Source organism: Haliotis rufescens, unplaced genomic scaffold, assembly GCF_023055435.1.
Source record: "Haliotis rufescens isolate VD_foot unplaced genomic scaffold, xgHalRufe1.0.p SCAF_19, whole genome shotgun sequence".
In the NCBI taxonomy this organism is placed as follows: domain Eukaryota; kingdom Metazoa; phylum Mollusca; class Gastropoda; order Lepetellida; family Haliotidae; genus Haliotis; species Haliotis rufescens.
In genome coordinates, this window is record NW_025963879.1 from 23,391,517 (window position 1) to 23,416,144 (window position 24,628).

General features: G+C 40.3%; 1 protein-coding gene across 2 annotated transcripts in view; it reads left to right on the top strand.

Annotated features, from left to right (window-relative positions):
- LOC124135342 (zinc finger protein Xfin-like) overlaps positions 1–20,801 on the top strand; it is a 39,219-nt gene extending 18,418 nt beyond the window's left edge. For both annotated transcript variants that reach the window (XM_046500629.2, XM_046500627.2), the window contains one exon: positions 16,468–20,801. In XM_046500629.2, coding sequence (XP_046356585.2) covers positions 16,470–20,648 — 4,179 coding nt within the window. In that variant the 5' untranslated portion in view covers positions 16,468–16,469 and the 3' untranslated portion in view covers positions 20,649–20,801. The remainder of the gene's footprint in view (positions 1–16,467) is intronic.
- Positions 20,802–24,628: the final 3,827 nt, after the last annotated feature.

Consider the following 24,628-nt stretch of genomic DNA (forward strand, 5'->3'; position numbering starts at 1 on the left):
GTGCTCGGGTGTATTGGGTGTTACTGTATCATGGTGTATCATTGTGCTTGGGTGTATTGGGTGTTACTGTATCAGGGTATATCATTGCACTAGGGTGTATTGGGTGTTACTGTATCATGGTGTATCATTGTGCTTGGGTGTATTGGGTGTTACTGTATCAGGGTATATCATTGCACTAGGGTGTATTGAGTGTTACTGTATCATGGTGTATCATTGTGCTTGGGTGTATTGGGTGTTACTGTATCATGGTGTATCATTGTGCTTGGGTGTATTGGGTGTTACTGTATCAGGGTATATCATTGCACTAGGGTGTATTGGGTGTTACTGTATCAGGGTATATCATTGCACTAGGGTGTATTGGGTGTTACTGTATCAGTGTTATAATTGTGCAAGGGTGTATTGGGTGTTACTGTATCATGGTGTATCATTGTGCTAGGGTGTATTGAGTGTTGCTGTATCAGTGTGCATCATTGTGCTCGGGTGTATTGGGTGTTACTGGTTACTGTATCAGGGTATATCATTGCACTAGGGTGTATTGGGTGTTACTGTATCAGTGTTATAATTGTGCTAGGGTGTATTGGGTGTTACTGTATCATGGTGTATCATTGTGCAAGGGTGTATTGGGTGTTACTGTATCAGTGTGTATCATTCTGCTAGGGTGTATTGAGTGTTGCTGTATCGGGGTGTATCATTGTGCTCGGGTGTATTGGGTGTTGCTGTATCAGTGTGTATCATTGTGCTAGGGTGTATTTGGTGTTACTGTATCATGGTGTATCATTGTGCTAGGGTGTATTGGATGTTACTGTATCATGGTGTATTATTGTGCTAGGGTGTATTGGGTGTTACTGTATCAGGGTATATCATTGTGCTAGGGTGTATTGAGTGTTACTGTATCAGGGTGTCTCACTCTTCTAGGGTGTATTGGGATGGCACTGTATTAGAGTGTATCAATATGTCACCTCTGGTTCTAAATGAAATATCCTGACACAATAATATCGGCAGTTCTGAAAACACATTATGTTTATCTTTTAAGTAGATGGGTTTTTTTTAGAAGGGTCTTTTTATTTGTCAGCTGGTTTCCATAACTAATTTCTGAAAATTATAATTGTTTGTATTTTTATGCTAGAAATAACATGGCTCTTCAAAATCACAACAAGTGGGAAGATTGCAATCCATTTTACACTTCTCTATGAGGTGTACATGCAACTGCTTGGTACATGTACCTTTCGGTTCCATGTGTATTTTCCTGTGGACCCCGAAGTGAAGTGGGGATGGAAAGTAAAAACAGTCTCTGAAGACTATACTTGCCCAAGCTTGCCTCTTAGCATAATTTTCAGAAGAATGTTGTGTTATTCTGGGACAATTAATTAATATGTGTGCTTACTTAACTGAACAAACGTTTACTAGGGCTTCAGACGAGTGGCTAAAGTTGCAGACTGTGAATAGTTAAAAAGGCATACTTGAGCTTGGTTTTATTTATTTTGAATGTCATTACCTCAAACATGGAAGCATTGCGAGAAAATATAGGCAGATCTTATGATCAAAGGTAGAAATGTCTTTAAACTTTCATGAAAATTATGTATTATCTTCCATGCATACATCATATTTACTTTCATTAAGATTATGATAATCTGTAATCTTTTTCTCACATTTAATAATTCACTTTTAGTTCACTTTAGTATATTGTAACGGCACTACAACTGTGTGACCTTGATACTTGATTGTGACCTTGTTGGTGATCCCAGATCACCTTCCAAAGCAGCAGGGGGTCGTTATCGCCAGTAGGGGATTTCCCTGTCAAGATGATTGACAGCTTGTTCGTCTCCTATCGACCTTGATTCCATGATTATTTTCTTTGTCATGGTTTTTGACCATCAAGATTTATGTGTGTCAGTTGATTCCCCTAGCATATGGAGAGTACATGTAAACAGAGGTTATTGCTAGGATTAAGGGTTGAGTCATCCTGGATTATGTCAGATTTAAAGCTGCCGATAGTGTGAAACCCAGATGGTTTATTTAGGTGGTGTTTTTTGTTTCAAGTTTCACATTTAGACTTGTGATAGGATTTATTTGCAGGATTGTGGATAAAATAACTTAAAAGCTGTTTAACAATTATTTCTAGCTGTAATCAAAATTAAGAAACTATTTGCACTTGAGATATTATTTAAGTGGGGATTAATTTTCCTTTTTGATTCAGACATTTCTTCATTTAGAAATGATACACTAACAACTAAGATACAAATTTCATTTATTTAATTGGACAGAAATCATTCTGATAAGCCTGAAATAAGAATATTGCTTTTACTGTTGTGATAACTAGTATCCGGTAAAGTGTAGATTTACCCAAAAACACACAAGGTATCTGATATTCTTGGATCTGGGATTTTGTGAATGGGGATCTCTTTTATTTGTCCACAGATTCCTTTTTGTTTTGGTGACTTTAGTCTTGAGGGTTGTTTGGCCCTGCAACTATAGTCAAACAGTCAAGATTCATCGTTAGGTTTGAAAAAACATAACATGATTGATTAGTGACTGATCATGATTGAGAACAGAAAAAATGGGGGGGAAATGCAAACATGAGTCAGTGTAGTATTTTTATGGTGCTCAAGTGCATTTACTGTAATATTGTCATGGGACATGCATGCAGTGATATATTGTTATGAAACAGACATGCAGGATAATATTGTCATGAAACATGCATTTACTGTAATATTGTCATGGAACATATGCATATGCACTGTAATTTTGTCATGAAACACACATGCATGCACTGTAATATTGTCATGAAACATGTATGCACTGTAATATTGTCATGAAACATGCATGCACTGTAATATTATCATGGAGAATGCATGCAGTGTTAAATTGTCATGAAACATGCATTTACTGTAATATTGTCATGGAACATATGCATATGCACTGTAATTTTGTCATGAAACACACATGCATGCACTGTAATATTGTCATGAAACATGCATTTACTGTAATATTGTCATGGAACATATGCATATGCACTGTAATTTTGTCATGAAACACATGCACGCACTGTAATATTGTCATGAAACATGCATGCACTGTAATATTATCATGGAACATATGCATATGCACTGTAATTTTGTCATGAAACATGTATGCACTGTAATTTTGTCATGAAACACACATGCACGCACTGTAATATTGTCATGAAACATGTATGCACTGTAATTTTGTCATGTAACACACATGCATGCACTGTAATATTGTCATGAAACATGCATGCAGTGTTAAATTGTCATGAAACACACATGCACGCACTGTAATATTGTCATGAAACATGTATGCACTGTAATTTTGTCGTAACACACATGCATGCACTGTAATATTGTCATGAAACATGCATGCAGTGTTAAATTGTCATGAAACACACATGCACGCACTGTAATATTATCATGAAACATGTATGCACTGTAATATCGTCATGGAAGAATTGCATGCAGTGTCCCCCCCACCATTAATCATCCCTGTCTCATCTGGCTCGGCCCTACATCTCCCTATTCACGGAGGACAGTGCAGTTCCATAATGCCCTTACATTGGAAGCAAGGAACCTGCATGCAAGTTCACTTGGCCAGGCACAAAAGTCATATGCACACCGTTCAGGTATCGTTAATTTTCATTAACTCCCAGCGTGATGATAGAAGGCCCAGTGTGAACCAAGATGTCTTCAGCACTCTCATGGCCATATATCACATTTGCCCATATTGGCCATCAGACCTGACCACATCAGCCTGTCAGATTTTAAGAGAGGAAATGCAGTTATTAAAAACTCCTAAAACCATAGTGAAACATGTAGCCTGTCCACGATATGTACGTCTCACGACATGCTTGTCTTTCCTGCATGCCAGCCAACAATGAAGCAAATGGCCGCCGGTGCAGTCAGATTATGTCACGGCATGTAGGTCACAGCATGGAACTCTCTGAAAGAAATGATGTCAAGCGTAAGTCACGTGATCGATCGGTCACAGCATGGAACTCGCTGAAAGAAATGATGTCTAGCGGTTGTCATTTGATAGATTTGTCAGAGCATGGAGCTTGCTGAAAAAATGGTATTAAGGCATTGTCACGTAATCATCGGCATCGAGTGGAACTCACTGAAAGAAATAGTGTCAACAGTAGTCACGTGATACAGATGCTCTTTGTTTCAAGTGGAAACATTCAAGTTACACAGCCTAACATGGAACTATCATTACTGCTTTAACAGTTTGTTCCAATTTGGCCACTGCCGCCAGCACTGCCATTTAAAAGACAAGAGTAGCTTTGATATCTCATCCTTCGCTTATTACGTTGAATACGGTATTCCTGATGTGTGACACTTACGATGTGGAAACACATAAGGGTAATAATCTCTTTATCACGTTATCGTTATAAATGTTTTAGACATATTTTCTCTCACTGAAGCTACTTCAGAAACTGCTCATTAATACGCTGCTAGAGTGAAATTTCCCACTATCACATAGTGACAAATGATTTGTAGCAAGGTTTGTGTACAAAATTACTTCCAGAAACATATATCTAAACTTATTGGGAATGTTAGGCTATAATTTATTGAGCATGTACACATTGTATTGATGTTAGGAGCTTATTTAAAGATTAGTTTCGGCTATGGTCCCTCATTTGCATATATATCTGATCATGATTATCAAGTCTATCTGTTTTTTTCTCATTGATAACACTATCCATAATATACTACTCAAAAGAAGTTAGGAACCAACTTGCCATGACAGATTAACTAGTGTCATATGAAATAACCGGATGTTCCTTAACTTATTTTGGGTAGTATGTGATACATATACTTCCCATTCAATTCTAACATCATGAAAGACCTAATCAGCAATGCTGAAATTAAGGGGGATGTAAAAAATCCTTGTCACAGACCTATGATGAAAAATTACATATTTAGGCAGTCCTTGCATATGTTTTGTTACGCTATTCAGTTACGCTGCCCAGAGGTATGGTCTGACCAATCCCGACGGTGCTACTATTTTTGTATCTTTGTAAAGAGTGGTCAGTAGTGGGAGGGCTATTTATTATTAGAATGTAGTATTTGTAATGCAGTTTCACGAAACCAGTTAATTTTTTTTGAAAACCTGCCAACCAAAAATGCACATAAATCTATTTCAAAAATGGAAAAACACTGTATCCTCGAACAAACATCAGTTTTGAAAAAGGAGTTGGGGTTTTTTAAATGTTAATTTCGAGTCTGTATTTTGATGTGTTGTAAAAAAACACTTATACTCATGAAAGACTGGTTGAAGTGTGTTTCATGTTCTGGGCGCGATTACCAGGTGTCCGCTTGAAGGCCATCCTGCATGGCAGACACGACAGATTGGTATATGACATAATCGGTTACTGTCAACAAGCTTGTTTGACATGCTCAAGTTAAGCTACAGGTCATGTGACCCACCCAAAACCATATTTGGAAGTGCTAGGGAAGTGAATTAAGATAAAAACAAAATTATCCTCATAGTTGCTGAAGTAAACACGGTAATGACATGATTGTGGTGAGATCTGAGGAAACAGGTAACAATACTGCATGCCCCGAGGGACACTGTAAATATAAAACGTCAACGCCAGAGAGTAACTTGTCTTGATTATCTGCTAAAACATTGGGCATAAAGGGCAAAAGAGTCGTGAAAATTATATGAATGTTTGTGCAAAGGGTAAGCATGTCCTGCTCAACAGTAGCAACCACGATCCGTTTACCTGGACCAGGCTCCAGGATGACATAAAACACTCACTCACTCACTCACTCACTCACTCACTCACTCACTCACTCACTCACTCACTCACTCACTCACTCACTCACTCACTCACCCACCCACCCACCGACCCACCCACCCACCCACCCACCCACCCACCCACTCACTCACTCACTCACTCACTCACTCACTCACTCACTCACTCACCCACCCACCCACCGACCCACCCACCCACCCACCCACCCACTCACTCACTCACTCACTCACTCACTCACTCACTCACTCACTCACTCACCCACCCACCCACCCACCCACTCACTCACTCACTCACTCACTCACTCCACTAAGTGGTGAATTCTTTTAATCGGTTTTATCTTAATGGTTGCTTCTGGAAACATGTACATCAAAATTGTTAACATCTAATGAAATATTATGTGTGGAAATACATTCATTACTTTGTTGTTTGAAGCGAAGCAAACAACTTGGTAACTTTTTTGTGGAAAATCTATTAGCCCAGTAAAAAGTTCCTTGAACTACCTGATTGAAAATAACTGAACATGTGTTGTAGCGGATTTAAAACTGGAATAACAGTGACAACAACATTATAATATAGTATTATTATACCGGTGATAATATTTCATGACTTCAGTTAATCAAACCAGGCCGGGCTCCCACTCTAGATAGGGTTGTTGTTTGTTGGCTCACTCATCAATATGCCATCTATATGACAGCGGTCTGTAAATAATCTAGTCTGGACAAGACAATCCAGTGATTGACATGAATATCATTACAATGACATGCATCAATTGAGTCAGTAAACCTGACCACCAGATCCCATAAGTCACCTCTTACCACATGCATGGCTTGCTCCAGACCACTTCTAATCTTAAATCTTCATATGGGAAATTGGATAGTAACTACAGTACATTTTAGTTGGTGTTACTTTCAATTAGAATCTGGATATTTTGACTGGAACCCGAGTTGGAGCTTAAATCAAAATTAGTCATAATATTTCCACCATTTATCAGTAATGAAGAAATCTCTACTCTACCTACAAAATCAACAGATTCGAATGATCTTTCTGACTGGAAATAACTCTTCCCAGAATAAATGTTCATATCAACAGTTATCTGCTTGATTTGATTGTTGTCTTTCAACTGTTGGACAAGGTGTTTTTGTGCAGAATGATTACAGGATTTTTTCTTGAGTATAGTGCACACTTTATATAAAAAAACACAGCTGGGTACACACCATAATGAGTTTTGATGTCTTTTTCACCCAACGCAAAGACATAACCATGGGCACATAACACTGGAAATACCATGTCAACAAATCCATACTGAAGTATGCAAATTAATCATGTAATTACACTGTCTTGTTATAAAAAGTGTTCATTGTATATCTGGACTTATGTTTGTAACTTATTTCATCAATTTTATTCAAAATTCCTTTCCATATTGACTTAATTAATTTCGGCGAAATCGTGTGATCAGAAGATTGCACAACTCAACATTGTTAACAGCAACCATGGTCAGATTACCTTGGTTGATGCCTTGAAACAAACTTTAGTTGACAGAGAATGGATTCACATATATTATAAATGCCATACTTTGACTTGTTAAAAGTCATATTTATTGTAGTTTGACGATTCTATGTCAACATGTAGTTCTCGCGAGCACGTGCGCGGGAGCCTCAATGGTGACTGGTCAAATTGTTTCATGTGAAAATAAAATAAGCGGCAATAGCGATCAGCTGCAGGGAAGTGCTACGCTGAGGGTTATTATTGTTGTCTCTCAACTGTTGGACAAGATGTTTATGTGCAGGTGTCATTCAACTAGGATGCCATCAATATGTTAGGTGCAATAGTATTACCACTTGCCATCTGTTCCAAAGAGTGTACAAGCCTCAATGGGGTTCTTAGCATAATTTCGTGTACATTTTAATGCTATCCTTTGGATTTTTTTTCAGCTGTGCTTCAGACCGAACAGAATTTTACTTGACTAGGTTTCGGGTTAGTGTCCAAGGTCGCAGGCTATCATTTGGCAACATTGATACAGTCCCCTATTCATTGCTAAAAACAATATCAAACATAAAAGAAATCCATGTTGTTTGTAAATAGCTATTTATCACACAAGTTAAAAAAAATCCCTTTTGCGGTTATCTTACTTGTATCAGTGGTAGAAACTAACATTTTTGGTTTACTTGTCCTGTTAATGATAACATAGCAAAACCCTTAAAAATGGCAAATTTCTACTAGTCCTTTAATACCTTAACTATTGGGCTGTTTGGCACGGACTACAGGACTGGTGTCAATTTCTAACGCTGTGTATGCTTACCCAGACCTGATTATTTACATACAGACCGCAGTGCAGCGTTAACCAACCAACAAAGGAAAGGCATACTTATGCCATTGGTGTATTATATAACGTTTTATGTCTTACACATATGCTTATTTAATTGATAATGTGAATTTAAAAAATTAATGACAAACGGGACTTGTTTATCATACAATAAAGCACTGCAGGGAGAATAAACCATTAGGGGCGCTGGCATTTATTTCTTATATGGGATTTCAATATTATGTATAGCCTCTTTAATGATGTTAATAAAATGTATTTATAAGCTTTAAAAATATTTACCCTTATTTAAATAATGATGACTCCCTGAATAAAATCTGTCCTCAGCAATGTTGGATAATCCATTTTATGAATAGAGGGGGGAATTTGGTTTTATATATATATACATATTCTCACAATTCTCACATGGATTACCTGTCCCTTTTCTCCCAATACCGATTGTCATATCTCTCAAACCTTTGGACGCAATCGTTCGGCCATTGCGTTTATCTACATTGCCCAGCTACATCTCGCTACCCTCTCAAAAATATCGTCATCCAATTTGCGTCATCAAGTTGCGATCGCATGTTCGAATCTCCAGAAATGAGATCATGCTAACAATGTTTTTATCGTGATTTAAACCATGCTTCAATCTTCATTGTTCTTTGGGGGCGGTAGGGTACCAGTAGCCTAGTGGTCAACGCGTTTGCTCGTCACGCCGAAGACCCAGGTTCGATTCCTCACATGGGTACAGTGTGTTAATCCCATTTCTAGTGTGCCCCGCCGTGATATTGCTGGAAAATTGCTAAAACCGGCGTAAAACAATACTCACTCACTCATTGTTCTTTGTGATTTATTGCGTAGCTATCTTAGGTTAAATAATAAGACTGTGTAATAGCCCACAGGGGTGGGTTTGACCCACTTATCAGTGGAGGTGTCAGGATCTACCACAGGATGGATGCTCCTTATTAATGTTGGATGACTGATTGGTTGCCCTGTATTCATGTAAAGATCAATTGGGCCCATGAAGATCCGGGTTGGGATAGGTCTTCAGCAACCCATGCTTCCCGTAAAAGGCGACTATGCTTGTCCTAAGAGGCGACTAACGGGATCTGATGGTCAGACTCGCTGACTTGGTTGATGCATGTCATTGATCCCAATTGCATGGATCGATGCTCATCTGCCATCATATAGCAGGACTATTGCTGAGTGCGGCGTTAAACAACAAATGAACAAACAAAAGATCAATTGCCAGTGTTTTATGTAGTAAAAAGGTTATTTTAGTGAGGGAGGTAAAATTTCATCTATACATGATTAGATCCTCTTAACCATCTCATCAGCAACAGTGAAGTGATTGGTAGATCGCACATCTCACCGTTATTTACAACAACCATGGTCAGATTACTGCTATAGATGCCTTGAAATGAACTTTTTGTGCAAGAGAATGGATGTATACAAATTGTTCCATACGTAAAAATATCCTGCAAAAGCAATCAGCTGTACGAAAGTGCTAGAGTTATTGTTCTTATGATTTTAATTATACATAGTAAAAGCTCCACCTAAAATAACACAATATTGGTATATATTATTTCTGATAAATTAATAATTTCAGATACAATTTCTTCCAAACATTGCATCAAAATCCTTTGAAGTTGAATCATTGGGTACCTTTTAACTGAATCACTGGTAGATTGTTAGCAAAAGTGTGTACAGCTGGTTGCTATTTCATGCTTAGTTTACAAGAAAATACACATGGTAATCTCTCTCTGCATATAAAACAATGCCTTGGAGAGCATGGAATTCAATTTAAATGGTAAATCATCATGTCTAATGATGCTTATATTAAATTTCATACTTTTATTGACCAAGGTTGTTATATTTGTTCGTTTACCTGAATTCGCTGAAAGGGATATGATGTGGGGTTTTTAGGCGCAGGACACTCGATAAATCTTTTTTTTACACTATGAATCATAAACAACTACTATTTTAATCTGTTTGTCAAACTCTGAAACGTGCATCATAGATCGTGTTAGGTAGGCAGAGCATGTACTGTTGTGTTGGTCATCTACCCCTTACGACTCTAACTTTGTTAAACCTCTGATCGTCCATAAAGCTCAGCAATTATTTGGACCCCAAAGGTAGCGTTGTAGTGAGAGATCACAGCCGTACAAGCAGATGGACACAAGCAGGCATGCATGTGCATTTACATCACTCTGTAAGTGCAATACCTTAAACCGTATTTCACATCACCTCGGCTGGTTTTACAAATACTTGTGTCACCTCTCGTCATTAATATGTAAGAAATCTAGCATTTGCTTTTCTGGGAATTGATTCTTTTTTCTATTTCAAATCATGGTAGTCTTGGGTTTTGATTTATTCTTTTTCTTCTGCAAAATACATGAAATATGGATCTATTCATGAAGGTCTGTTATAACTGATGATCGGTTTGTTGTTGGAACCAACCTATTAATACCAAGTTTATATCTTGATACTCAGCCATCTCATAAATAGCTGCTCATAAACAATCATTTTTAAAGAATAAATGTTTCAAAGTGAAAATTTATATGATGATTTTTTTTTTTCTCTAAAAACAAGTATATATTCTTAGTCAGTTATCTTCATATTGATGTCTGTTCTGTATTTCAAGATGTCAAAATGAATAATTGAAAATTTTCTGAAGGTTAGAGAGGTAATTGATATGGTGCTAAATGTTGCTAGAAAGTGCAAAATCATCACAGAATCTGAAGTGCTGTCCCTTTTGGTGATCTGGGGAAGGCTAGGTCTCCAGTATCCCTTGCCCGTGATTCCTCAGCCTCAAGACATCCCCCTCGTCAAACCCCAGAAATCCCCAGTCAACCTTTGACATCCTCTAGTCAACTCCCAGTCAACTCCCCAGTCGGCCTCCAGACATCCCTAGTCAACTCCCCTGTAGGCCTCCAGACATCCCTAGTCAACTCCCCAGTTTGCCTCCAGACATCCCCTAGTCAACTCCCCAGTTTGCCTCCAGACATCCCTAGTCAACTCCCCAGTCAGCATCCAGACATCCCTAGTCAACTCCCCAGTTTGCCTCCAGACATCCCTAGTCAACTCCCCAGTTTGCCTCCAGACATCCCTAGTCAACTCCCCAGTTTGCCTCCAGACATCCCCCAGTCAACTCCCCAGTCGGCCTCCAGACATCCCTAGTCAACGGCCAGTCAGCCTCCAGACATCCCTAGTCAACTCCCCAGTCAGCCTCCAGACATCCTCCAGTCAACTCCCCAGTCGGCCTTCAGACATCCCTAGTCAACTCCCCAGTCAGCCTCCAGACATCCCCCAGTCAACTCCCCAGTCAGCCTAGAGACATCCCTAGTCAACTCCCCAGTCGGCCTCCAGACATCCTCCAGTCAACTCCCTAGTCAGCCTCCAGACATCCCTAGTCAACTCCCCAGTCAGCCTCCAGACATCCCCCAGTCAACTCCCCAGTCAACTCCCCAGTCAGCCCCACAGTTCGTGGCCAGATAGACACCATCCCAAGCTTTAAGTCACTCCATGTCAGTATTTCAGACACTGTCAGTCGACCCCCCAGTCAATCCAAGTTAGTTTCCAGTCGGTCCTCTATCAATCCTCTTCAAGAAAATTCCCTGAACCAAAGTCCCCATGCAATCTTTTGTTTCAACAACCAGTGATGGTGCAGATGAATTTCACATTAGATCATGATAGAACTGAACTATTGCCATGACATTAGTTAGAATATTGTGTATCTTCCAACTGCTGGACACTGAAAATGGCTACTCATATCAACACCAGCCTTCAGTCTGACAAGAGAATGCATTAACCACTGAGCTACCTAAACATACAGATGATCCTTTTGGTGTAAATATTTGTTAGAGGAACCAGTGAGTAGGTTTAGGCAGAACTAGGTAAAACACAATGTAAAACAAAATAATCTCTATGGACAAGTTAAATAAAAATAAAACCCAGTGTCCAGGCCCTGTTGTCACTGCACCGGGTTTGTCTCTGGAGCAGGTGCTGGCTATCCATTAAACCCCTGACATGGTGATAGAGAAAGACTGTGACGGTTTTATGTCTGTCCCTGACACTGTCTGTCACTCAGCTGCAGTAACAAGGCAGCCATTACTGTCCATGAGAGCTGGCAACCTGAGCTGGGCGGCACTGACTACAACCATTATCTACAGTGAACAGTCAGACACTAATTATTCTTCATGCAGTATAAGTGGATCTTTGACAGGGTTGTGTATGGGGCAGTGGTGTAGTGTATTTGGTTAGTTTTCATGTAAAGGTTAATTTATCTTTTCAATATTTGATTGTCAGGAAGAAAATTTCCTATAGTCATTACATACTGGGGGATGCTTGATGATAACGTGTGTTATTGTGGGCAGGAGGATCTTGTGTGCGTTGTAGTTAACATTTGTTTTGGCATATCTCTGAATGTTTGTTTGGACATAGGACTCACCAAGGTGCTATAGAGCTGTTGCTCTTCTGTTTTCAATACATGAAGGTTGTCAGGTGACAGAGATTGATTGCCCTATTAGAGATCACTTCCCCCCCCCCCCCCCCCCGTTAGTTTCCAAACTGGTAGTGTGTCAGGTGGGTTGGAGAGATCAGTTTCCCCGTTAGTCTCCACACAGGAAGTGTGTCAGGTGGGTTGGAGAGATCAGTTTCCTGTTAGTCTCCACACAGGTAGTGTGTCAGGTGGGTTGGAGAGATCAGTTTCCTGTTAGTCGCCACACAGGTAGTGTGTCAGGTGGGTTGGAGAGATCAGTTTCCTGTTAGTCTCCACACAGGTAGTGTGTCAGGTGGGTTGGAGAGATCAGTTTCCTGTTAGTCTCCACACAGGTAGTGTGTCAGCTGGGTTGGAGAGATCAGTTTCCTGTTAGTCTCCACACAGGTAGTGTGTCAGCTGGGTTGGAGAGATCAGTTTCCCGTTAGTCGCCACACAGGTAGTGTGTCAGGTGGGTTGGAGAGATCAGTTTCCTGTTAGTCTCCACACAGGTAGTGTGTCAGGTGGGTTGGAGAGATCAGTTTCCTGTTAGTCTCCACACAGGTAGTGTGTCAGCTGGGTTGGAGAGATCAGTTTCCTGTTAGTCTCCACACAGGTAGTGTGTCAGCTGGGTTGGAGAGATCAGTTTCCCGTTAGTCGCCACACAGGTAGTGTGTCAGGTGGGTTGGAGAGATCAGTTTCCTGTTAGTCTCCACACAGGTAGTGTGTCAGGTGGGTTGGAGAGATCAGTTTCCCGTTAGTCTCCACACAGGTAGTGTGTCAGGTGGGTTGGAGAGATCAGTTTCCCGTTAGTCGCCACACAGGAAGTGTGTCAGCTGGGTTGGAGAGATCAGTATCCTGTTAGTTGCCACACAGGTAGTGTGTCAGCTGGGTTGGAGAGATCAGTTTCCCGTTAGTCTCCACACAGGAAGGTTGTCGGGTTTGGGTTGGAGAGATCAGTTGCCACTCTTGTCTCAAAACTGGAAGGATGTGGCCTACATTACCAAACATACACATAATAATGGGCGATTTCCTTAACAGAACAATATATCTTCATTCCTTCAGGGACTTGGCTTCAGACAAAAGTCTCTGGACATGAATATTATTATTCCATTCTTTGATAAGACATTCTACTTTTTATTACCAATTCTCTTTGCAATTCTTCATGACTCTTTGACAGTCATTGTCATTGTCCTAAAATAGGACCTAGTTGAAACCTGACCCTGATGAGTGCCATGCATCCATCTTGCTTGTATAGATGGTGACACAGACTATAATCAGGTCCCATGGAGCACATGTATAGATGAAAGCTACTAGCAATCAATATATTCATGGCCAGAGGACTGTCCAGGCATCCACTCTTTACATATGGACATAACTGAAATTTATTTCAGAAATATTTTTGTCTCAGGTTTCGAGTAAAGATACTCTGTAACAAGAACGCACGTTCCAAACTGTGTTTTTTCATGTGGCCAGTGGCAATCTTTTAATTTTCAGCCTGGTGCCCCTGTGGGAGCACTGGATCAGAACTGGTTCCACACTGGGCTTAAGAGCCTTCAAAAATAAGGAACCCCCTGGGGATTTGGGGACAGAATAAGTCCCCAGTTTCCCATGCCTGTTGAGAGACATTCTATGAGGATTGGGTGGTTACAGTTTGTCACAGTGCCCCAATGTTGTTGATTGCTATCGATCACTGGCTTGCCTGGCCTGGCTGGATTAATTACAGGCCGCCTGGATTGGCTGCATTAATGCTACATTGCTTTAATCCTGACACAACACCACACCACACCACACAGCACCACACCAAACCACACCACACCACACCACACCACACCACACCACACCACACCACACCACACCACACTCACTTCATTCTCTAGAAGTTAACTAGTTGTGGTGGAATCAGTATAATGAACCTGTTTTCCTTATTTTCTAACAGTTTATCTTTGTCAAAATTAAATGTTTACATTGGGAAAACTCTTTTTCACTAACTTAACCCCATATGATCAATATTGTATTGGTCCTGAGCATCTTGTTGTGATATGCTATTCAGCTTTTGGTGAAAGAATATTGCTGGTGAAGCTGAAACCATTCACCAGTGAACTGTGATATTAATCCCAGTGATATGATACATGAAACATTTCATTCAGTATCAGTACTTTTTGTTTCACAAATCACTCAAAATATTTGGACATTGGATGGTTTAGAAATTGGTACAGATTGAAAACATTTCTCTGTCAAGCTTTTAATATTTTTATTCATAATCTTTTCATGCTAGTTTCTCTGATACGAACATCTGATTTCAGTGTACAAACCACATTTCATATTCTGTGTGCATTTCAGCCTGGGATTGTTGTTGCATTGCATTGCAGTGTAGGTGGCACTGGTAATACTTGCTATGAATAAGATGTTGTAAAACACAACAACATTCTGTACATCATGATCAGTGTTTCCAAAAGTGAATATATCTTTTTGTGACATGTGGGTATGGGTGGCCGAGTCTTCTAAGGCACTCCAGCAGCGGTCGGGTAGCCTAGTGGTTAAGGCGTTTGCTCGTCATGCCGAAGACCCGGGTTCAATTCCCGACATGGGTACAATGTGTGAAGCCCATTTCTGGTGTCCCCACGGTGATATTGCTGGAATATTGCTAAAAGCGGAGTAAAACCAAACTCACTCACACACTGAGGCATCGCAATTCGCTGTACAGAGTTACATATCTAAGGATGCAAGAATATTGGTTTGAAGATTCCCCCTGATTTTTGTTTCAGATTTGTCAGCACCATATCCATGTTTCACCAATTTGGCAATTTCCCCAAAGTTGTTATTTACGCACAAGCATATTGTGAGGAACAGATATAGTTTATAGATCTTGCTGATGACATGTTACTCATAATATCAGATGACAATTCTCACATGGCAAAAGATCAAAAGGCAAGTTGTCAATGGCTATTGTTTCTTCCTATCTGGAATAAAATACATGTAGGAAATACTATAAAAGATTTGTTTTTGTTTGTTAAGTTTAAAAGCAATAAAACTAACAAACTGGACAGTTTCCTGATGCTATAACTTGAGTTTGTAGATCTGTTCTTTAAAGACTCCAGGAGTTAAATAGATGTTTGTTGTGTAGTCTTGAGATATGAGTCCAGCCATTGCCCTTGCGATGCAAGTTTGGATGCCTTGTAGGTTACCCCCCATGTCAGGATGTTATCAGTATGACGCCTTCATGTCCTGCTACAATTGAAATATTTTCTGGTGTTATCCCTATGGAAATAATTCCCTAGTGTTCTGTACTTGCTGACTGAAGTGAGGTATGAGTAGTTACAATGTGTGGCCTTGTTGAGTGTGCAAGATTGTACCATCGCATGGATCTTTGCTCATACTTTCGAACCACTGGTTTTCCGGTCTTTTCCAGTCTGGCCTAATATAGCTAGAATATTTGTTACCATGACATAAGACCAGTGAAGATCTGTGTTAGAAAAGGTCTTCAACAACCCATACTTGTCGTAAGAGGTGACTAACAGGATCTGGTGGTCAGGCTCGCTGACTTGGTTGATGCATGTCATCCTATCCAAACTGCGTAGATCGATGCTCATGATGTCAATCGCTGGATTGTCTGGTCCAGATTTGATTATTACAGACCACCATCATATAGCTGGGATATTGCTCAGTGTGGTGTTAAACAACAAACAAACAAACCGTTACATAAAACTGCATTAACTCACTCTACTGTTAAATTGAGGTATTGGTAGAGATCACTGTTTCAGAAAAATCATGTAGCAATTGCACCAGCCTTGATGGTGGCATGTAATACATGTTTCACATTTACATATGTTAATTTTTATGATTTCATTGATGTATGGACAAACCTAATGTAACTTTTTTTTTTGTAACTAATGTTTGTTTTTGTGGTTTCAGGAATGGAGGATGACATGTTTGACACCCATTTGTGCCTGGTCTGCAACCAGACCATTGTTGGCCTCATCAACTACATTGTCCACAAAAAGAACCAGTGCCATGGAAAGAAGCAGACAGATATCCAGCCGGATACGCCTCATCCTGTTGCACCTGACAACACATACCAGGCACAGATCACCTCCAGCAGTCATCTCCAGCTGATGAGCACAGACCAGAATGTTGTCAATCCATCCTCCATGTTATCAGGACTGGGACAGAGGACAGACAAGGAGTTCTCGTCCCAACTCCTGTTCCCCCAAACCCACCCAGACGCCTATACTCAGCCCATGCAGACTTTAAGTGGCCCAACCTTCACCTCTACCACTGCTGCCACAACTCTTCCCACATCTGTCTCAGAATCTAGTCATTACTCTAGCCTTGAACCATGTCAAGGTATTACACCCCCAAGCAGTCAACCCAATCGTCTCTTCCATGCCCCCAGTTCACAGCTTAATACCATGCCTTCAACATTGTCCTCATCTCTGACAGCTGATCCACTCCCACCAGCAATAGCTTCAGAGCCATTGCAGTCTGCCTTACCATCTATCTCCCAGCAGAACGTTTCAGCATCACCCAGTCTGTCTTTCAGTGCCCCAGACACAAACCAGAACTCGCATAACACATTATCTGTTGAGGTGCATTCACCTCTTTCACGCTTCATCAACGCAAATCTTAGCCCAATTACGGGAGGAGCTGTTGATCCCAACTCTGTAATGCCCACAACCACTTCGGGGCATTGTGAAGACTTCTTCCAGTCCCTGGAGCTGCAGAGCAAAGGAGCACGGGAGCAAAAGTCACCCAGTGGATTTGGCAGAGATTCTTTGAATCATCACTCAAAAGGATTTGATGATGAAGATCATGCAGACATTGATCTTCCAATCTCGAAAATCCTGAGTAATCTCGACTTCAGTTCTGATGAGGATATCGTAGACTTGCCTTCTGATGATGATTTAGATTGTAACTTTGATGTGTATTCGGATGATGACTTTGACAACCCACCCAACTCCCACACAGGAGGAAAGTGGAAGCCAGGCGAAGGTCCTCACTACAAGCCTCAGGGTAAAAAGATGAAATGGAGACTTGGAGCAGGGCCAATCCGACATGGCGGGAAGTGGAAACCAGGGATGACACACGGGAAGCACGGACCTGCATCCAAAGGAGACCAAGGTCATGCATCCAAAGTAGAGCAAGGTCATGCATCCAAAGGGAAACAGGCCCCATCATCCATAGGCAAACAAATAGACACAAGGAACTATGAGTGTAAGGTTTGTGATATGACTTTCAATAATAGATTTCTCTATTCCAATCATTTCGGGTCCAAAACACACAAAGACACAGTTACTGCAAAAGATAGTGAGAAATCAAAGAAGATGGATGAAGAGCAACAAGAGAAGACAGGAAAGAGTAAGAGCGAGAGTGATGGTCAGGGGGTGAGTCCTAAAAAACAAGTGCATGTGTGTACTGTTTGTGATAAGAAATTCCACAGAAGATATGAAATTGCAAAACATCTTGTAACAAATTTCCATAGAAATCGTGCCATGAAGCATCCTGAGGCAGTGAACATGCTTCAGAAGTACCATCAGCTGGTGCTGAGACTCAGTCCTTATCAGTGTAAACTCTGCTGTTTCTTTTTCAATCGGGAGTGTGACTTCTTTAACCATGTTGACAGTGCAGAGCATGTGTCCAGCTGCTCCAAGGCTGTTGGGCAGCTTGTGTGTGTTGTGTGCAAGTTCATGGCCAATGATTGCAAGTCCCTGAATGATCACGTCAAGGGCACAGAGCATAGAGTTGAAATGAAGAAGTGTCCAAACTTGTGCATCATCAAAGAATATGTCTGTGAGATTAAATGTAAATACTGTGGTGTCGTAATGAACAACAGAAAACGTATGAGTCGCCATATCGCCTATCGCCACCCACAGAGACAGTTCACAAAGCCATTTATTCGTGTGAAGGGGGGCCATCATCCAGAATGCCCGGACTGTGGTAAGATTTGTGTGTCTCCATCAGCACTCATTGTACATATCAGAAGGAACCATACCAAAGAAAGGCCATTTAAGTGTGATCCATGTGGAAAATCATTTGCTGTTCTAGGAGCTTTAAGTAGCCATGTTAAATCGCGGAGGCATGAAAATAAGTTGAAGCAAAATGCTGCACTGGAGGTGTTGGACCAAGCCTTGAGAGGAAAGCTGTCCGAAGGGATAAATGTGAAGCAGGAGGAGGAGGAGGAGGAGAAGGACCTCGCTGGGACACAGGAACTGGAACATGATGGGATCAGGACTGAAGAGGGGGTGAAGATTGCAGATGAAGCATCGAGTGAGGAGGAGGATGAAAACGAAGATGATGCCATGGTGATATTTGATAAGGAGGACGAAGCTTTTCCAGAAACTGATGAAAAGAAAGAATGTGACTTTGGATTTGAGTCAAAAGAAAAAGAAGAAAGCATTCACACAAACAAGAAGATTATCTTGAGGAAGCGAAAGAAGAAAAAGGTGTTCAAATGCGAACATTGTGACTTTGCATGTGGCCTGTATTCTGACCTCCGACCACACTGTGATGAGGTTCACCCTAACGAGGTGCACTACTGTGAGATGTGCAGCAGCACCTTCCTATCTCTGAAGGCGTATCGCATCCACTGCTCGGGCCGTTATCACCAGGAACAGATGGAGAGGAGCACGGAAACAGCGTCGGACCTGTTCTACAAGTGCAGCATCTGTGACATGAAGTTTGTGGATGAAAGGTGGAGAAACTTCCATTATGAGTACCAGCACAACCACCTCAACAATGAGGCTTCACTGCACGAGATCACTAAGGGGAATGACAAGGTTACAAAGCTGTATGGGGATCATCTGCAACTCTTAGAAGACTTGCCCAAAAACACCTCTCTGTCTTGTCCCGAGTGTGGAAAATTCTTAAAAAAAGATCATCTTGTGGAGCATCTAAGGCTTCATACAGGCGAAAAACCCTACACGTGCCGGTTCTGTGAAAAGTCTTTCGTAGCTAAGCTCTCCCTCCGTCGACATCTGATGATGCACATGGGTCTTACTGAGAACACGTGTAATATTTGTGGGCGTGAGTTTAAGAAATTGGAAACCTACCGGAACCACATGGAACAACATTCAAGTGAAAAGGAGGGTAGTAAGTGCATCTGTGATGTCTGCGGAATGGTCTTCACATTAAAGAAACAGGTGGAAGCACACATGAAACGTCACGGTGAGCGCAAACATAAATGCCCCATTGATGGATGTACCTGGACATTTGTGATGCGACATGAGCTCAAGATGCATATGCTTACACATACCAAAGAGAAAAAGTTCCTTTGTGATATTTGTGGTTTTGGTGCAACCACTAAAAACCGTCTCCAGCGCCATGTAAAAACTCATTCTGGTATCCGTGACCACCATTGTATGTACTGTACATATAAGGCCGGATGTAGCACCCACTTACGCAGACATATGCGTATTCATATAGGTTCAAAACCCTTCAAGTGCCCTTATTGCCCGTATACATGCAATACACATGAAAACGTTAGGAAACATATTGCCAAAACAAAGAAACATCAAGGACTAAAAATATACCCGTGTAAATTTTGTGAGTTTGGGACGAACACAGGCAAAGAGTTCCGTGACCACCTTCTGACTAGTCACCCTGATGAGGTGACTGGTGAGAAACTAGACTCACTGTCTGTCTTTTCTGGACTGTATGTCAGAGGGGACGATCCCTCCCAACCACAGGAAGGAACCAAGATAGTCCATGTCAAAGAGAGACAACCAAAACCACAAAGAAATGCAATCATGCAAAGCATAAAAAATGTTAGATTAACCAATCAGAATGCAGACATTCAAGGTGCAGCTGCAGTTATCTCCGAGGCAGCCAATCATGTTCCCCGTCAGCCAATTTGCAACATTGAATCTTATTGGTCAAATGACACCGGAAGCAATAGGAATCATTGGTTCCAGGCAAGTGATGCCACAAATGCTATCACTGCCTTGACCTCTGACCCAAGTAACCTCTACGCTCAGCCAGTGTCGACTTCAGAGAACTGTTTTCTTGTGAATGTGGCTCATGGCGGAATCAACAGCAGCTCCACCAGCTACCACGAGGGATCCGTTGCCAACGTGGTTGTAGTCTCCAGTGACTTCTAAGGCTGAAACAATGATGGTTAAAGCGTTCACTTGTGATGCTGAATGCCAGGGTTTCGATCCCCAATGGGTACAATGTGTGAAGCCCATTTCTGGTGTTGCTGATAAGTGCTGTAAACCTATACTCACTCACTCACTCACACATGCACTCATTCATTCATTCATTCATTCATTCATTGGGGCAGTCGGGTAGCCTAGTGGTTATAGTGTTTGCTTGTCACGCTGAGGACCCGGGTTTGATTCCCGACATGGGTACAATGTGTGAAGCCCATTTCTAGTGTCCCCCGCCGTTATATTGCTGGAATATTGCTAAAAGCGGCATAAAGCCATACTCACTCACTCACTCATTCTTTCACTCACTCACACACTCTAGGGCTGTAATGATACACGTGACCAAGACATGATACTTATCTTGGGGATACACACTATGATACATACAATCTCAGCACTTCAGTGTCATGTTAAATCATTGAAAGGAATGAAGACGGGCATTAAATATATTTAGTACATTTGAGATAATAATTATTGTAAATAATATTGCCACTGATAATTATATGACCGTCTTCATGGTCTAGTGGAAGGGCTGGGGTTCAATTCCCGGCCACATCATCCCATAAGAGATGAAAAGGTGGTACTTGTTGTTTCACTAAGTGGTGCTTGGCATGGGGGGCTAAAACAAGGATTGGTCATCTCAGAGTCGGCATGCTGTGTCTGAGTAGGGTATTCATGTTATACTGCAGCAAGTGGGCTAGCACTATAAAATCAGCATTAGTCCAGACTAATACAAGCAGCCACACACACACACACACACACACACACACACACACACACACACTCACATGTGCATGCACATCGTTATATTAGTGCAACAATCTTGGAACGCAACATTAAGTCCCATTTCACCTTGATGAACTTTTGCACCCCTAGTGAGGTCTGGTGTTGAGACATCAAGCCATTGTTAACCCTATTTATTCATTCATTACTGTTTTCATGAAAGATTGGAAATCCAATTTTATGGTGAGTTTATGTTTATGCAAGATTTAAGAGTTAAGCTGAATCACTGTTAAGGGCACATGAAGTACCTGCTCAGATGAAAGAAATGCTTCCGCTTTAAGTTTATTTATTGTAGTCATTGTTAAACAGCAAGGGATTCCGGAATATTTCTGTTGGCATTTTGCTTCTGTGTCCATATCACAGATGTCAAAGGTCAAAATTAACCTAACCTCTCCAGGTCAAGGTTAATCTAGACCTCTGGGTCAAGGTTAATCTCTCCAGGTCAAGGTTATCCTCTCCAGTACACAAAACATGTATTGAGTGAGGGAGATGGGTCACAGAGATGCCATCCATTATTTTTTTGTATTTCTGTTTTCAATTTGATTTTATCAGTAATATTAATATAAAATATTTTTGTTTAAATTATTTCATACAGGGCATAAAGTGCCATATACTTATTGGTAAGGCCTTAGAATTTGTTACTGGAATTATTTTACCCAGACATATTTATTAGTTATTGGCTCCAATGAATGTCTTGATACATGTATATGTAAATCTTCTGTGGTAGTTATCTCCAATGACAATAAAGGCAGATCTTAGTACTGCTACTGTGGTAACTTTCACTAACATCTGATTTTAATGCGACTGAGTGTTCTACTTAAAAAGAGCTGTTTTGTTTCAGAATACAATATGAATTGGGCTCAAGTTTCTACTCTGATATTGTTGAATTATTTTTGTATGAATTTCTTATAAACATATATGATAAACTTGAAGTTTTGCCTTCCTGCATCACAGTCATTTCTTTTTTTATAACCAGAGTAAAAAGCTCATTTAGATATATCAGAACAGCATACCAGCGATTAGGATCCTAAGGCAGGGCAGGTAGTTTATTAATATTTGCCCAGACAGTGATGTTTGGTGGATGAACGTTGATGGGACTACCTGGTGACAGAGTTATACTGTACTGGGCGGCAGAATGGATTTATCTAGGATTTCAAACTAAGTGCTCTCAGAATGCAAATTGGAAAACATTTTAGTTTGTTCAAATTTTTTATTTTTTTTATTTAATACAGAGGTACTTCAACATTGAATTCAACATGTTCAATGCAATCATATAATAAACATTACAATCTCCTGGACTTAGGTTATTGGTCCTGTTACTTGTATTAGTGGACTACTCCACAAAGCCATAACATTAGTTATAACCATTATATGAAGTTGGGAAACTTAACTGACATTTGCTGCAGACTTGGGGCTAAATAACGGCCTGTTAGTCCTGCACCATGACTGTGGAATATATGAATATATATATATATTTTTTATTTTATGAATTTTTTTTATCTAGAAATGCATACAAAAGCAAGTCTAGCTAGCCAGCTCAAGCCAGCTCAAGCCAGATCAGCATAGGGAATTATTTTTAAGTTTTAGAGTCAAGAAGGATATTGAGTGATAAAAGATTTCAGATTTCAGAGAGCCTGTGAGCTGGTCTAGATAAATCCCTGCAGGACAGGTTTCCACAAAGACAGTGGTAACTCCCGCACTGTGGTGTACTCCAACATCAGTTATAGTGCTAAGGACACTTTGTGGCATAAGGCCCAGGTCATTCATTGTAGATGTGGCAGTTTAAAGACTTGCCATCCATGTGTGTATTAAGACATTAAGACTTGGTTTTGATTCCCCACATGGGTACAACGTGTGAAGACCATTTCTGGTGTTCCTTGACGTGATATTGCTGGAATAATGCTAAAAACAGTGTAAAATCATACACTCACTCACTCTGTTCTTAATGTCTTTTAAGCTCTCAACACTGTTCCAGCAACTGTTGCACTATGAGTAGGGCACAAAAATGATGCTGTGAGTTTAGTAACATGCATAATGTTCATACTCTTAATTTTGAGGTCAAGAATTAAATTATGAAATGTTTTTGCACACATCTCACTGTATAACAGGTCTTATAGGTTTCCTTGTCTTTTTAATTTTTCAACTGCTGTCGCCTTTCAAAGCTGATCATGGCAGTGAGAAAGAAACACACTAACTGGTATGGTGATCAAGTTTTTATGAGAGATCATGCTGTCACCATCTGCCGATCATGTGTGTTTGCACAGATGTTATCAATATGTTTATGTGTTCTGATTTACAGTGATTTGTGATAAGGTTAGACACTACGTCTACAGACCTACCCATGAAAACCAGCCGAGAGTAACCAAACTGTGGAATGTGTACACACTATAAATGGAAACAGCCACTATTACAAACAAGACACAATCCCCATTAGGGGTGCATCATAATAATTATAACCCACCACAATTTTCAATGGAGCCAAACACACACATTGTTTGTTTGTGTCTACACTGAAAATATGCATGATTTATGGGCTTAGTGTCTTGTTTGTAATATGAGTGACTATATCTGTTTGAAGTGCGAACGTATTCCCTAGTTTGATTGCTCTGCTGGTTTTTCATTGGAAGGCCTGGACAAGTCTGCCTATCTTTTTAACCAATCAGGAACAACCGAAATTAGAAAGAAAAAAAATTACTTTTGATTTCTTTTGGGTAGCTGACTCTGTTTTACAATTACATAGATGAAATGAAAAAGACATATGAGATTTTGTCAACACTGTTTATAAAAAATGTTGAATGATACATACAAAAATCTTTGTTTTGATCAAAAGAAATTAATTATCTTTCAGTATCTTTACCATGTTAACTTTAAAAAAAAAAAATTCATTCATTAACAGCAATATAATTTTGGAAGTTGAAATTAAAGAACACATTCCAACCACCAACATTGAATACTGGGCAAAGTTAATTTGGAAACAACTAATAAACAGTAAAAGGCCTAATGATATAAACCCATTTGAGTACCAATGATCCAACAAGCAGTATTTGTGTTTGGTTTTTATTTTATATTCAAATCAATTATGGTGTTCTCAATTTTATTAATTGTTGATTTCTGTGCCACTTTTAGAAAATGCAGTGCTTGTTTCATGA